The sequence below is a fragment of the Numenius arquata genome, chromosome 19, assembly GCF_964106895.1.
Source record: "Numenius arquata chromosome 19, bNumArq3.hap1.1, whole genome shotgun sequence".
NCBI lineage: Eukaryota > Metazoa > Chordata > Aves > Charadriiformes > Scolopacidae > Numenius > Numenius arquata.
In genome coordinates, this window is record NC_133594.1 from 11401671 (window position 1) to 11417418 (window position 15748).

Genomic DNA, 15748 nt, shown 5'->3' on the forward strand with positions numbered 1-15748 from the left:
CTCCACACGCTACAGCACTGAACAAGCACTACAGAAAGCCAGTTATTTCAATGGGCAGCAAATTAAGTTCCAAGAAGTCAGGCAACATTTCATTCGAGGGGCAACTCCAGCTGATGCTAGTCTTGTGCGTGGGTGAGAAGAGAGATTCAGTACTTCCCTGCATCTGCTGGGGATCCACGTGAGCCTTCCAGCTACCTGACCTGTAGCACGCTTGTCTGCACACTTCTCAGCGCATGGACAGGGCACTGCAGCTGATTACAGCCACAACAAATATTAACATGCTTTTAGAGTTTTAGCTTAATTTTTAATCCCTGCGATAAGACCCATCAAGGGCTGGTATTCCTGCTGCTGCGGGTAGATGCCACGGCATCCCTACGGCACGGCCATCCTTGGGAAGGTGTCACCCAGCGCTCCCCTTGGACTGCTCCCGCTCTGCAAGGCCATGGCGCCAACGGGACGTGGCCCGTGGGTCAGTCCGTGGGGCTTCAGAGCAGCAAGCCACGACAGGACAAGACACAGCCATGGCAGTTCACTGCTGTATATACACCCTCAAGAATATATAGTCATTCTTTGTTTCTTGACAGCGTTCCCAGCTTTAAACAAGGAACAGAACAAGTTGCTGCAGGCAGCTGGCATGGTTTCAGTTGAGATATCTCCACTGAATTAATAAAAAAGTATTATAAATAAATCCATGAAACAAAGCAGCAGATAAGCCCCAGCAGCTCTGCCAGCTCCTGGCAGTGACCGGCCTCCCCTCGCTCACTCTGCTCCCGCAGCGCTGGCAGGGCGAGGAAGACGGAGGCTCCTGCTGCCAGGTCTGCAGGGTCCACCACAGCCCTCACCTGCTCCGGCATCAGCTCTCTGGCAACTGTCTCAGCAACACTTGACATCTTCATACCTAAGAACCAGAGACTCTTGAGTTCTCACCTCCTATGTTAATTAGAAATTCATCACTCTAAACATCAGCCTACAAACACCCCAACCTGGGCATCGCTGCTCTTCATCCCTGCCAGGTCCCACAGATGGCCGGGTTCTGCTTGGCCAGTGGTGTGGGGTAAAGGCTTGTCATTTGAGCCCCCCACCCAGCCACAAACCCTGGCTGGGCTTGAAAACATCTTACTCGACCGAAGAAAAAAAATAATCGCAGTGTGACCTGATCCTTAGCGGAGCGAGTAAGAGGAGAACGGCTTGAGCCCTGCCCGGCGCTGGGGAGGGCCAAGCTGCAGAGGGCAAACCTGGGGGCACCCACAGCAGGAGCTTCCAGCACACACCAGTAGGCTCCGCTCCAGGTATTTCATTTAAATTTAGTTCATAGAAACCCTCCTTTTTCAAACTATGGATACTTAAGTGGATACGAACTTCCTAGATATAGGAAAAAAAGTATATACATGATGGCTTATCCTTAAGCAGTTTATCATTTTAGGAGCTACAGGGTGTTATCTTCTCATTGACCAATAGGGCCACTTTTATAAGAGTAAGTTTCAAGATTCCTAATAATCAAGGCTCTACCCAAAAAGCAATAGCTCAAAAAGCATCTAAGAAACAGGGTTTCACCATCATTTTAGACCAGACTAGTGCCAGACAAAACCTTCACCTATCAGATACAGAAAGGTAAAGAAAGAAATCTCAACGCAAAACACAGCTCAACTTCAGCACTGGAAAAAAAGCCTTTAGTTCAAGCTTAGATTGTGTCTACAACATTAAACCCTTCCCTTCAGCAATTGTCTTTCACAACAGAGTCATTTATACCACGGGTGTAAGTTACTACTTGCAAATAAGCACAAACACTTTTACTCTGTCAACATGAAGGGACATTTTTGGTAGGGCCAGCGATCCCCGTTTCCCACATTGTGTGATTGATTACACCCTGCCCCTTAGAAGAGTTGATTGGTTTCCTGGTGCCAGGAAAATGATTGATGAATATTTCAAGGCATGGGCCTCTCTTCCTGCTGGGTGTCCTTTTCACATGTCTCCAATGGGCCTGGGGATTTTTTTTCAGGACTAGGAAGTGTCATTTTTATGGATATCATCCTGTGACAGGGACAGTTCACCGAGCGGAGGTACTATGTAAATCACAGTGAAACACTAAAGGTCAGCTCGAGTGTTAAGGTGACAGACCCACACAGCACATACCAGGTAAGCAGGAAAATACAAGTGGGCAAGGAGAAGCTTCACAAAGCCAGCAAGGAAAGTGGGAGGCACTGATGGCACCAATAGCCCACAGCTGCAGATTGGCAGGAGCAAGCTATTACACTACCCCAACAAATCAGGGATACTCCCACAAATTAGTGATAGTCATATGTAAAGATGATTAAAAGCAAATTCTTTTAGTACCCAAAGCAGTCAGTCAACAGGGGCTGAACACAGCGACCCCAGCCCCTGCTAAACTGACACCCAGGTCTAACTCTGGAAAAAGCCTCCCTTAAATCAAGCCCTGAGCTTACATTCTTCTGCAAAACAAGCCGAGCTCTCAGCTGGACTGTTACCCACCTTAAACCAAAGCCCAGTAACCAAGAATGCCACAGTACATTAAGTTATTTGCAGGTAAGAACAACCCCTGCTTGTGATCCACAGGAAGGGCATTTCCTTACAGCTGCCGACAGAAGAGGCACAGGACGCAGAGCCTCCTGGCAAAAGCATACATAAGACATCTAAGTCACAATATACTCAGGAATAATTCTTTGTAAGTATTGCCGAACAACATAAAGAAGTTACAGCCGTGAGTGAATGAAGAGATTTTTGGAGGACAAATTGGTATTTGGCAGATCTTTCAGAGACCAGAAGTTCTTTTCAAATTTTCTTACTCCAGCTGTGACATCCATCATTTAATCACTTGGCTTCAGAATCTGAGGGCTCCAAAACAGCTCCGGCAGATAAACCCCGAGCTTCTCAGCAGTGCCATAGTCAGCACCGGCTAAGGAGAATAAACCCTGACATTTATAGGAGCACTGCGCTCATTCACGGTTTCAGGAAGAGCACACCCGCTCCCTGGTTCGTTAGCGGTGCAGAGAGCCCACGACGCTGCCCCGAGCACAGCACACACCACCGCTGCAATCCCTGCCTCCTGCTGGAACAGCCCTTGGGGTTTTATAAGGCAAGAGAGTTCTGAGATTTAGTCCCAAGGGCTTCACAATTCCAGATTACATTTCCATGAAAAATATTTAAGGCTTCCATCAAGTTTCAGCTGAGAGATATTTCCCGACAAGGCCATCACCGCAGTTTGTAGCTGCCCTGGCACTAGAGTCTCAGGGAATTTTTATCAGGTTTTTTTTTTCTGATGCATCCACAAAACCAAAAAGGGCTTAAAAAATTTAATCTTTCACACTGACCAGACATTTCTCTAAGTTTAAATTTCACCACCTACCCAAGCCTATAACTGGGACGATTAGGTGACAGAAGGTAGACACGCAGCTTGTGCTCTCTGAGGGACATGGGGTCCACCCTTTGTACATGAAACCTCCTTATCGAGGAGCCGGAGCAGAATTAAGATACTCCAGACAAACTGCTTCCAAGATAAGTTATTGGCAATCATTTACCAATAAAGAACTTCACTGGAGCGAACCTATCGCTGGTGCATTTCCTCTTTCTAACAAAACCTGTACAGAATCATTTTTATCAACATAAAATCTGGAAATCTTCTAATTAGGTAATTAGAACTGTAATAATTACGACTAAAGCTAAACCTCGAAGGGTCCGCTTGCCCCCCAACTTCCCTTTCTCAATTAAGTCTGCAAAGTGATAACCACTCTGGCTTAAAGGCTAAAAAAAGAAAAGGATCAAAAGGCCAGTTTAATACAGCTGGGGGGGGGGGGAAGAATGCATTTCAGCTCACCAGCAACCATCTGACAAAACCCTGGGCCAATTCTTTATGTAAATGACTTAATTAGAATTACCAGATTACACTGTTGAAGGCCTTATTTAAATAGGCAGTTTATCAACAGGATAAACTGTGCTCTCATTCTCAGAGAATGCCAGTGTAAATGCATTTGTTCAAAGCTACCACCGTGTAAGAGTTGAACAGTAATTTAATAAACCACTTGCACCACCATCACCCCCACCCCCCAAAAAAAAAAGGGTATCACAAATGACTTGCCAGAGACGGGACAGAGAGATGACTATCGCTTCCCAGCAATCAAGAAATAGTCTCCTAGATGGAAAAGTTCCCTCATTTTCTATATTACATTATCTTTACACTGTTTTATAACAAAGCAGGGAAAAAAATCCTGTTGGTGCAGTGTCACATCACACACTGCATCTGCTGAACATACATGGCTGGTCCTGGGTTTAGTACAAAAAGGCATGCATAAACCCATTTCCTGATTAATGATCTACAGAAGCCATCGATACCAAATTCCAACTTTATACCAAGAGGTATTTTTCCATCTTACCATCAAATCATAACAAAGGAAATAAGTTCTTCCTAAATTACAAGTCTTCTCTCCCATCATAGTTCAGAGCTCAGAATTCTATTATTTATTATTGTCTAGTGTTATTTACAAAAGCAAGAGCCAGCCACATTCACCAGGCCCGCACTGAGTCAAAATAACACTGTAGCTTCTTGTTTATTCAGACATTTGACTGCAGCAGCGTTGCCATTCAGCAACTCAATTTGTTTTTTCATCCTAAATCTTCAAAGAAATGTTTATAGCAAGTAAACTAAGACCTAACTATATCAATGAAATAGTCTTTGTTAAGCAAAAGCTTATCTCATCAGATGCAAAGCAATCAAGCATAAAGAACCACTAAAAATGTCAGTGTGTGCCAGTAAAGTTTGAGAGCGCGGTAAGGCATGCGAGCAGGGGCATTTTTCTTTGAAATCCCTACGTTCTCTGTGCTCTTACAGCTCTTCTTTTCTCTCCGGTACGAAATTCATCCAGATTAGGAATCTGCCTATCTGAAACTCCTAAAATTTTAAGGGAACACAAAAGTCAAGTAGTTTCCCGATATTTAAAATCGGTCTTCAAAGACCATATACACACAGCAGCATCCAAAGGTCCCCTAATTCTGAATAACCTGCTTTACTGCTGTTTCAGTTAAAACATAAAATAATTAGAATGGAGTAGAAGCCACCATGTTTCATTCACAACGGAAAAAGATGCCAACTGAAGCTATAGGGAAACTGGTCTTAAATAGGACCCTGTTGAGAAATCATTGCTAGTAGTGTAGGGAAAGTGAATGCCCTATTTCAATGATTTTTTTAAAGAATTCACTTTGCTCATTGCCATTGATTTGCTCAATGACAAAATACGTTTCTTACATGGAAGAGGATGTACTCAAATTGGTAAGGGAAAACCATCATCTTATATTCTAAGAATGTCAAATGTCCCCTCAATAACGAGGCTGTAATTTACCCTAACTGCTGAAATGAAACCACGTCGCTGCATTTCAAAGTTATTCTGGGGCTTCTTTCACTGAAGATGCCAATAAACTTGTGGCAGTTTGCTCGGGGTTAACACAGTGCAGAGCCACGTGCAGAGCTTAAGTTCATTAATGATTTTAACATCGCCACCAAGAATATAATCCTACTTTTATAGATAGATCTATATATATCTATAGCTCCTGTGTATCTCTATATACGTCATACAGTTTTAACTGTGAAGATGCTGTACTTCTCAGAAACAAAAGGTGCTACAACCGCCCTTAAAACCAGGAAATGTTAAGACCCTTCATTTTCCACTCCCATTTGCAGATGTTTTATAAGCCAACAGAGTAAGAAGCCAATCTTTTCTGCTCCTCCCCGGGCTGTTGTAGGCTTTAGAAAGATCGAAGGTCAAGCAATGTCTCAACACCGTGCCAGTATTTCACGTTTTTTAAGGCAAAGTAGTAAAAGGTTGTTACATCATCCATTCGAACGACTAACTGCAGCCACAGGTACAACATCTATCACATGAAAGAGCTGCGCAAGACGCACAACTAATTCTTAAAACTAAATCTGATGAATCAAAAGAGATTTGCCCCAAATGTCACATTTCTGTGGGAAAAAATAGGAAATGCATGAAAAGTATTTATATTGTTGCATTAAGGACACCAAAGGAGCAGACACTTCCCAAATGAAGTCAGAAAGTTAAAAAATTATTAAGGATGAAAACTATCTCTCATTCAACCGGACACCTCATTAAGAGAGGAATAAAGTGTTTCCAGCAGCCTCACAAAGGGACACGACTCAAAATTACATTTCAGGGTGATTTCTGTAACCGCCAGCACCACGGATGTTTGGGGGGGGCTCGTACCCAGCAAACGCCAGGGATGCTGCTGATGAGAAGCCTCTTTTGTCCGAGCGAAGCCTTTGTAGAAAAGGGCACCTTCAGATGGTAAAATGCAATTGTAAACCATAAAAATTGGCAGGGACATTCAAGTGCAGATGCGGAATCTGCATATGGAAGTGTAAAAGGTCCCAAATGGTGCCCATAAACCCACCGGCGGCCGCCGATCAAACCCACGCTCGGATCAAACGAGCGCCCGGTGCCGGCGGGGAGCGGGAGGGTGGCACCGGGGCGGACCGGGGGCAGGGGGGGCTGCCCCGCACCCCCCACCCGCAGCGGGAGGCGGCTTCCAGAACTCGCAATACACAAGATTTAGATGGAAAAACAACATACTTTTTTTTTGGGGGGGTGGGGGGGGTGGCGGGGGGGTGGGACAGGACACAGAGCAGGGAACGCCTGGATTTGGGAAGGACACGCGTTAGGAGCGGAAAACCCCCCCGGCCCCGCCGGGACCCTGACAGCGGGGTTGGGGGGGGGGGGTAAACGGAGAGGGGGCGGGGGGGCTCTCCACGGGCAGCACGCGCTGCCCGCCGCGGCCCTTTGTTGTGCCCCGCGGCCGCGGAAAGTTGCGTCCCCCGGCGGCCCCGCACCCGGAACCGGCGGAGCTCCCGCGGTACCGCGTCCCGGCCCGGCAAGGCCCACACCACACGTCCCCCCCGACCCAAACCTCCACCCACACCGGCCCTGAGGAGCAGCCGGGCCCCGACCAACCCCCCCCTCCTCACCCCGTTCCCGGCGCTTCCACTCACCGTTGCGGGGCGGTCCTTTAGCGGCGGTGCGGGATTCCGGGAGCTCTGCCGGCGGCTCCAGCTCCATGGCGGCGGCGGCGGCAACGCCGGGGCCGGGGAGGTCTCAAGGGCCCCGGCGGCCGCGCTGCCCCATGGCCCCCCTCACGGGCGCTGCTGACAGCCGGAGCCGCCGCCGCCGGGCCGGGCCGCCCTCCCGCGGGGCACGACGGGAAGCGTAGTCCTCCGGCCACGCCCCACGCGAGGCCACGCCCCCTCCGGCGCGGCCCCGCCCCCGGCCGGTGCCTGCCGGTCCCGCGGGCACCGGTCCCGGTGCCCGCGGGACCGGCAGGCACCGGCCGGGGGCGGGGCCGCGCCCGGTTCCCCTCGGTGCAGCGGGACCGGCGGGGCGCTAGGGGGCACTCTTCTCCCGAGCCCGGCACCGGCACCGGGCAGCTCCCGGGAGGGAGCCCGCCCCGGGCACCCGCCTGGATAGAGGAGGGGATCGGGTATACGGGGAGAGAGGGGGAACCGGGGAATCCGGGGAAAAGGGGCACCGGGCAGGTCGGGGGAAGGAGGGGTGCAACACCGGCACCGGGTGGCCCCGGGGAGGGGGGAACCGGGCAGCCCCGGAGAGGGGAAACCGGGCAGCCCCAGGGAAAGAGCGGACGGGGTCGCCCGGGGCACCCGCCTCCATAGAGGAGGGGATCGGCCGGCCCGGCACCGGGAATCCCGGAAAGGGGCACCGGGGAGTGCGGGGAGGGAGCGGTGCAGCCCCGGCACCGGGCAACCCGCGGTACCGGACAGCCCCCTCCGGGCCAAGCAGCCGTCCCCGATGCAGGGAAAGCCCAGACGGCCCCGGGGCGGGACCGCGGCGCCTCTCCTGGGGCCGGTGCCTCCGCCGGGACGGGGCGGGGCGGGACGGGACGGGCGAGGGGGCGGACGGCTCCTCCCCGCCGCCGGGCCGGGCCGGGCGGAGCGGGCGCTCGGTGCGGGCGCTCGGCGCCGCTCTCGCCATGCGGGCGCTGCTGCTCCCGGCGCTGCTGCTCCCGGCGCTGGCCGCCGCTCGCGGCGCCGCCACGGTAAGCACCGGTCGGACCGGGACCGGGATCGGGGGTGCGCGCGGGGGGGGGGCAGCCCCCCTCCCCGCGGGGTCGGTGCCGTCGGGGCGGGCGGTGCCGGTCCCGAGGCCCCGGCGACGGCGGCGGTCGCCGCTGTGCCCGGGAGGGGTCCGGGGGGCTCCCAAGGGGAGGGCGCGGCCACGGGGTGTCCCCCCTCCCCGCATTGCCGCCTCCAGCCGCACCGACCGGGACAGCGAGGGGAGGGGGCGGGGGTGCCCGAGCACCCGGCCCACCGCGGGCAGAGCCCGGCCCCGGGCTGGCACCGGCCCCGCGACCTCGGCCGAAGCCCGAGGCCCGTGTCCCTGGGCCGGGGCTCCGCGCTCCGACGGGCAAAGCCGGTGTTTTCCTGCAGGAGCAGGTTTCGGGGCGGCGATGGCTGGGCCCCCCCGCGGAACTCCCCGGCTCCGGGGCGAGGGATGTTCCCCGGGAAGGGCCGGTGCAGTTTGGGTGCTGCGGGGGTTCGGTGGAGGGAATGCGTGGGGCTGCGAGCGGGTTTGGGGGGGCTGGAAGGTGCCCAAAGCCTAGTGCTGCCTGATGAGCTCTGCAATTAGCGTCTCCCTGCCAGAGAGAGCAGCCCGGACAAGACTTCCCCCGCCAAGACAAGCGGAGCGTGGGAGCGGGACATGGCAGCGTCGGGGAACCGGGCTCTTGCGTGGCTCCGAGAGCCCTCGGTTCCTCGGCTGCTCTCCTGCGGGGTGCGTGTCCGCAGCCGGGACACGAGGACCCAGCCCAGAGGGACGGTGGTGGGAGCAGCCCCCGGGGAGGAAGGGCGCTGGTGCCAGGATCAGCAAAGCGTTAAAAAGCCAAGATTTTCCGAGTCATTTGGTAGAGCAAGATGAAAACACAGCTGCTGTCGGCTGGGGAGCAGGGCCGGGGGGAGCCCCGTGCTGGGGTTCCCGGCAGGGTTTCAGGGGTGATGTGCTCTGAAGGAGCCCGGCATCCACAGTCCACGGACCCCCCCGGGCTGTCGCCAGCTCCCTCCCCTCTCGCAGGTGCTGCCCACTGTTCTTGAAGGTATTTTTTCAGTTCTTGCCGTTTGGATGAGATCCCGTCGGTGGGCATTCGTGTGCCACAAAAGCGTTTCGCGTGGTCGTGTCCCCGTGACCCACACGGGACGCCCAGGCAGTGCCAGCACCCGGGGCCTGGCTGCCGTCAGCCACGGCCAGCTCTGCCAGCCCCGCTCTGCCTCGCCTCCCCGTGCTGCAGAACGTGTTGCACGCCTTGTGCCAAGCCGGGGAGGAGGAGGAAGAGGAGGGTGACATGGTTTCCCTCCCGTGACGGCGACATGCCTTCCAGCAGTGCGCGAGAGGCGTGCAGCGCAGCAGCGCGCTTATCAACACAGCGTGTTTTCCTCCGAGACAAGTCCTCTGGCAGCAATCAAAGGACATCTTAGAAGCTGGCCAAGGTTCATTGTCAAAGGTCCCGTTTTCTCCAAATAATGGCACAAACTCCGTGCTCACATGGACACGCTTGCGAGAGGTCGCAGAAACCAGACAGTGCTGGGAAAATTACGCAGCTTGTAAATCTGGGAGTGGGGAAACCCCCAGCAAAGGGCAGGGATGCTCTCCCATGCCAGCCGTGGGCGCGCAGCCCCACTGCGGAGCTGGGACCCGGCTCCGGAGGAGGGGCAGCACCCCCCTGCCTCCACCCTGGGCCGGGGTCTGCAGCCAGTGGGGGATTCAGGGAAAGAACCACTGGAGACCCTGCGGGGCTGCAGCAGCCCCCACAAAGGTTTCTTAGGGAGCCATCAGATTCCCACCCCGAGCAGCCAGCGCAGCGTGCCAGGGGCTGCCTCGTGCCCCCATGTCCCAACCCACCCACCAGCTGTCAGGGAGTGGGTCCCGTATGCCCCAGGGGGTGCAGGCTGTCCCTGCGGGGTCGGGGTGCAGGCTGTCCCCATGGGGTCGGGACACAGCTGGGTGCAGGGTGATGATGGACGCGCAGCCGATGCACTGAGGCGGGGTGACCCTTGCAGAATGGACCACGCGGGGGCCTTTTTTTTAAGACTTCCTTGTTTATAGCCTTTTCTGTATAAATAGAACATACGGTTCCTGTTTAAGGAAGCCGTTTAAAAGGCAGAGCGAGGTTTAATGTTACTACCCCACGTGAAGGCAGGCGGCTGCCCCGGCTGTGGCGCAGCAAGGCGCATGCAGCGCCTGGGAAGGGGCAGTCGGTCTCCCCTGGCCCCCAGCGCCCACTCGCACCTCGACCCGAGGTGAGCGGATTTTTCTGTTGCTGCGTGGCCATGAGACAAAAGCGGTTCCCAGACCCTTGGGCCACGGGCTACCAACACATCCGATACCCGCGACGCTGCAGGGACCGATGGCTGGGACGCAGGAGGGGAATGGCTTGAACTGGGAGGTCTTTGGGGAAGAGTTCGCCCCTTCGTGCCGCGGGGGGAGGCTCCATTTGCTGGGCCCCCCGTGTGCTGCGCAGTGTAAACAGCCGCTGACAGGGCTGCTGCGGGCGCACTTGCCGCGCAGGGCTCCAGCCCGCTCGCGCCCCACCTCAGCGGGACACGCGGGGCCTCCGCGCCGGCCGTGCCTCCCGCCGCCGCGCTGCCAAGGGCGGTGGGAGGGAAGGCGCAGCCCGCGGCCGCCCGCTCCCAGGGGAGCCGGCTTCCAGCACAGGCAGCTGCAGCCCTTCCCTGCGGAAGGTGCCGATGGCGGGCGGGATTGTGGTGTGTCCCCGGCTGTTGGACTGTGCCGTCATAAATTCACCGGTGGTTGGTGCTTGGGGTGTTGGCAGGAGCAGGGGACCCCGGCTGGGAACTCAAGTGGGGCTCCCATGGGGCACACCGGGACCTCGTGCAGGGCTCCCACGAGGATGCATGCCCACACCAGGACCTCATTCAGCGCCGTGCACATGGAGGGACAGAGCTGGTGGCAGGGACAGCAGCCCAACTCCAGGCCGAGGAGCAGCCCGCGTGTGTGCGGAGAGGCCGGCAGCTCGCCGCCGGGCTGTGAATCATCCTGCCTGTTTGCACAAGCACCGGCACTGCCATGGGGAGGTCAGGGGGCCCAGGGAGGTGCGAGAGCCTGGAGAGGTGCTGTTTGGGGAGGGGGTCCCACTCCCCGCCCCGCTGCTCCCCACCGAGAGCCTGATTAGATCCTGTTGGATTTACAGCCCTCTGAGCCGCCTGGCGTTTTCCTCCCAGCCAGGGGGACCTTCCTTTCCCTTTGAAAGAGAGAGGCTTTTTTTGAAATGCAAAATGCGGGAGGTTTTGCTGCATCTGTAGGAAGGGAAGCCCCTGGCCTGGGCTGTGGGGCTGGAGCTGGGGGTGCCTGCACTGAAAGCTGCTTCTCCGGGTGCTGCCAGCGCGTCAGCCCGGCTGTGCGGGGGCAGGATGGTGTCGGCACGGCCATGGATGCTGCCCGCAGGCAGGACATTGGCCCCGTGGGCCTCTGTCCTTTCCCACGCCGTGCTGTGCTTTGGGGAGGGTGGGAGAGCCGGAGCTAAATTCGTTTCCCGGCTCTGCCACCGTTCTGTTTCCCAGGGTGAGTCAGAGTCCCTGCGGGCAGAGCCCTCTCCCTGCGGGGTCACCGCGCTGCCTCTCCCCTTTCTCCCACCCTCCCGGGTGCTCGGCCGCGTCCCCACACACAGGGGGCAGCCAGCACAGCCTGGCCGTGCTCCCCTGCAGCTCACGTCCCCCACGGGTGCACAGCCGATGGCAGGGGGTGAGAGGGACGCAGCTCCCCGTCCCACCGGGCTGGCTGAGCTGCAGCCTTGTTCCCCAGCACAGCGGGGTTGGGGGGAGAACAGTTCCTTATCTGCAGAAACCAGACGAAAAGCACCCTGGGCTCCGTAGCGTGAGTCAGGGCCATGTGTGGAAACAAGGGAGTCCTTGAGTGTGTGCCTCGGGCCATTGGGGGAGTCTGGAGGGGCCGAGCTCACCCCGAGGTGGCTGTGTGTCACCATGAACAACGGACCCTGTGTGGGCTTGGGGCTGTGGGTGTGGGGGGACAGAGGCGCTTCTGGGTCTCTTCACCACCATCCCTGCTCGCTCGGGTCTTGCCGGAGGCTGGGAAACAGCTACAGAAATGGGACCAAGGTACCTGGGGCACAAAAGGCTCTTGTGGCCATGGGGGTGAGCAGCTGCCTGGGTTTCATCACCGTCACCCAGGTGCAGGGTGGTGGGACAGGGTGCTCCTGGCCAGACCATGCCCAGCCCTCTTTGGGGTGCAGCCAGGAGCTCCAGGGGCGGTGGGAGACCTCTGGGCACGCAGCAGAGAGGGAGTTGGCCTTGGTGGCTTCCAGGGGTTGACAGGGCCCCGTGAGACACCCAGGTGGGTAACCAGGCTCACCATCCGCCCCACCGCTGCGTGTCCCCGCAGGCGCTGGGCGAGGCGGACCAGGTCCGGATGACCTCGGAGGGCTCCGACTGCCGCTGCAAGTGCATCCTGCGGCCACTCAGCAAGGACGCCTGCAGCCGCGTCAGGAACGGCAGCATGCGGGTGGAGGACTTCTACACGGTGGAGACGGTGAGCTCGGGGGCCGACTGCAAGTGCTCCTGCACCGCCCCCCCGTCCTCGCTCAACCCCTGCGAGAACGAGTGGAAGATGGAGAAGCTGAAGAAGCAGGCGCCCGAGCTCTTCAAGGTACCTGCAGGCATGGTGGGACTGTGGGCTGGCGGCCAGACACCCCCTCCCCATGTGCAGGAGCCCACCCTCCCCGTCCCTACCCCCAGGGCAATGGAGCAGTGCAGTTCCTGCACTCTGGCCGTGAGCAGGAACAGGGGGCATCTGCCCTGCCCCATGGCCTGTGCTGCAGCCCTGTACTCCCTCTGCAGCTGCAGTCCATGGTGGACCTGCTGGAGGGAACGCTCTACAGCATGGACCTGATGAAGGTGCACTCCTACATCAGCAAGGTGGTGGCCCAGATGAACACACTGGAGGAGGTGAGTGAGCTCCAGCAGGCACCATCCCTGCAGCACACCCCGTCTGGCTGCTTGGGACCGTCTCGGGGTGCCACGGGCTCCCTGAGTGGGGTTCCACACCTCTCCTCTCCTCCAGACCATCAAGACCAACCTGAGCAGGGAGAACGACTTCATGAAGGAGAGCGTCCTGCACCTCACCAACCAGATGAAACGCTACGAGAACTACTCTGACATCATGATCAGCATCAAGAAGGAGATCTCCAACCTGGGCTACCAGCTGCTGCAGAAGGACGCTGCCGCCGTCCCCGAGAGCAAGGCACAGGTACCCCCGGGGTCCCAGCCCCTCACTGGGCTTCTCCTGCCGCGGGGCAGAGCTGAGCTCCCCCGGGTTTGCGGCGGGTGCTGGCAGCTCCCACGAGTGCATCGTGGTGCACTGCGCCAGCAGCTGAGGGCTGGTGCCTGCATCCGCTCTGGCACGGTGGTGGGAGGTGAGGAGGGGGGTCCGACCAGGCTGTGCCCCCCAGGACACAGCAGGCGGCCGAGAGAAGGAGGCAGGACGGTACCCCAGCACCCGCAAGGCACTGGGGGACAGAGCAGCCCCCCGAGCGCCCAAGGAGAAGCAGCTGAAGCCCGAGAAGCCCAAAAAGGATAACGCAAAGGCCAGGGGGGGGTTGCAGCCTACGCCCAAGCCCAAGCCATCGGCGCACCAGCAAACCGTGGTCCGGGGCATCACTTACTACAAGGCCGGGCAGGCAGGGGCAGCGGAGGGACAGGCCGGCAGCCGCGGTGAGTCCCCGGCGTGGGGCAGGGGTGTGGGGGGCTGGGGGCACCCTCCTGCCATGGCGCTGCTTGGCGGGATGGAGGGCCAGGGACCAACGCACTGACCCCCCGGCTCATCCCCCCGCAGAGAGCCCTGCAAGGGGGGTGGCTGCGCCGGAGCGGCAGGAGGAGAGGGGCCCCGCGCTCCCCCCAGCCGAGGGGACCCCAGCCCAAGCCATCGGGAGGACAGAGACCACCGTGCCCAGCACCACGGCTGTGCCCAGCACCGCCCTGGCCCCCCGCACCACCGCCCGCAGCCTCCCCCCCACTGCCCTCGGGCAGGGGGCTGACAGCACCGGGGGCCCTGATACACCAAACAGAGGTGGGTGAGCGTGGGGGCTGGGAGGGGGCACCTGCACTGGGGGTCCCGGTGCCCTCAGCCAGGCTGGGCTAGCAATAGCCCTGCCGTGGCAAAGGGCTTTCCAGCTCCCGCGGAGGCAGGCTGCCTGGGGCAGGGGTAAGCCTTCCTCCTCCTCCTCCTCGGTACCCAGTGAAGGAGGTGGAGTGTGAAGGCACCATCGAGTCGGTGGAGCCCCCCACGGAGCACCACAGCTACGGGCGCAATGAGGGGGCCTGGATGAAGGACCCGGCGGCCAAGGATGACCGCATCTATGTCACCAACTACTACTACGGGAACAGCCTGGTGGAGTTCAGGAGCCTCGACAACTTCAAGCAGGGTGAGGGCTGGGGGCTGAGTGGGCACAGGGGCCCTGGCTCCTCCTGGGTGGGTGCCCAGCACCGGGCAATGCTGGCTGTGCCGGCCCCTGGGGTGGTGGGCAGCTGATGGGGACATGGGGCAGCAAGGGGGGACACAGGTCCCCTGCCACTGCTGACTCACTCAGGCCATCATGCACGGGACCCCAGTGCTGCAGGGGGTCCCAACACCTCTCCCACCCACTCGCAGGCCGCTGGAGCAACCTCTACAAGCTGCCCTACAACTGGATCGGCACCGGGCACGTGGTGTACCGGGGGGCCTTCTACTACAACCGCGCCTTCACCAAGAACATCATCAAGTACGACCTGAAGGAGCGGTACGTGGCGGGCTGGGCGCTGCTCCACGATGTGGTGTACGAGGACACGACGCCCTGGAAGTGGAAGGGCCACTCGGACATCGACTTCGCCGTGGATGAGAGTGGGCTCTGGGTCATCTACCCGTCTGTGGACTACGACTACTCGCAGCAGGAGGTGATCGTCCTGAGCCGCCTTGACCCCGGGGACCTCTCGGTGCGCAAGGAAACCACCTGGAAGACGGGGCTGAAGCGCAACGCCTACGGGAACTGCTTCATCATCTGCGGCATCCTCTACGCCGTGGACACCTACAGCCAGAAGGAAGGGCAGATCTCCTATGCCTTCGACACGCACACGGACACGGAGGCAGAGCTCCGGCTGCCCTTCCTCAACCACTACGCCTTCACCACACAGGTTGACTACAACCCCAAGGAGAAGGTGCTCTATGCCTGGGACAACGGCCATCAGATGACATATGGGCTCCGCTTCGTGGTCTGAGAGCCCGGCCGGGTCCCAGCTGCACCCCAGTGCCCACCCTCCACCGTGCCCGGCCGGGGCTCCCTGTCAGCAGCCTGGCCCCCGTCCCCCAGCTGGGCCAGGGCTGCGGTGACACCCCGGCTTCCACCCCCCAGCCCTCCCCACCCGCTGTGCCCTAGTCACCCTCACTGTGCCTGCTGCATCGCTGGGCAGGGGTGCAGGCAAGCGCAGACACCCCCACGACAACGTGGCCTCTGGGGCCGTGGGGCTGCCCCACAGCTGGCAGCTCAGCCGGCATCGCCTTCCTGGGGACGCGGTGGAGCATCCCAGTCCTGCGTCCCTGCGGCACCAGGAGGCAGCTGGCTCTGCACCACTGGCACCACGGCGGCACCCGCCCCCGTGCCACCGCACTGAGCACCCCCCTGTGCTGCACCCCACCTGAGCACCGCTCCCTGCACA

The 15748-nt window shown here is 58.6% G+C and overlaps 2 protein-coding genes across 2 annotated transcripts in view; one reads left to right on the top strand and one right to left on the bottom strand.

The window, feature by feature from the left end:
• The window catches only part of NR6A1 (nuclear receptor subfamily 6 group A member 1), an 83231-nt gene extending 76152 nt beyond the window's left edge, over positions 1–7079 (bottom strand). The window contains exon 1 of the mRNA XM_074161147.1: positions 7013–7079. Within this exon, the coding sequence (XP_074017248.1) occupies positions 7013–7079 (67 nt within the window). The remainder of the gene's footprint in view (positions 1–7012) is intronic.
• A 925-nt stretch (positions 7080–8004) lies between these two features.
• Positions 8005–15310, top strand: OLFML2A (olfactomedin like 2A). Its single transcript, XM_074161231.1, has 8 exons — positions 8005–8070; positions 12444–12707; positions 12899–13006; positions 13122–13307; positions 13510–13771; positions 13893–14126; positions 14296–14481; positions 14709–15310. Exons 1-8 carry the CDS (start codon positions 8005–8007, stop codon positions 15308–15310), a joined length of 1908 nt encoding a protein of 635 aa, XP_074017332.1.
• The last annotated feature ends 438 nt before the right edge of the window (positions 15311–15748 follow it).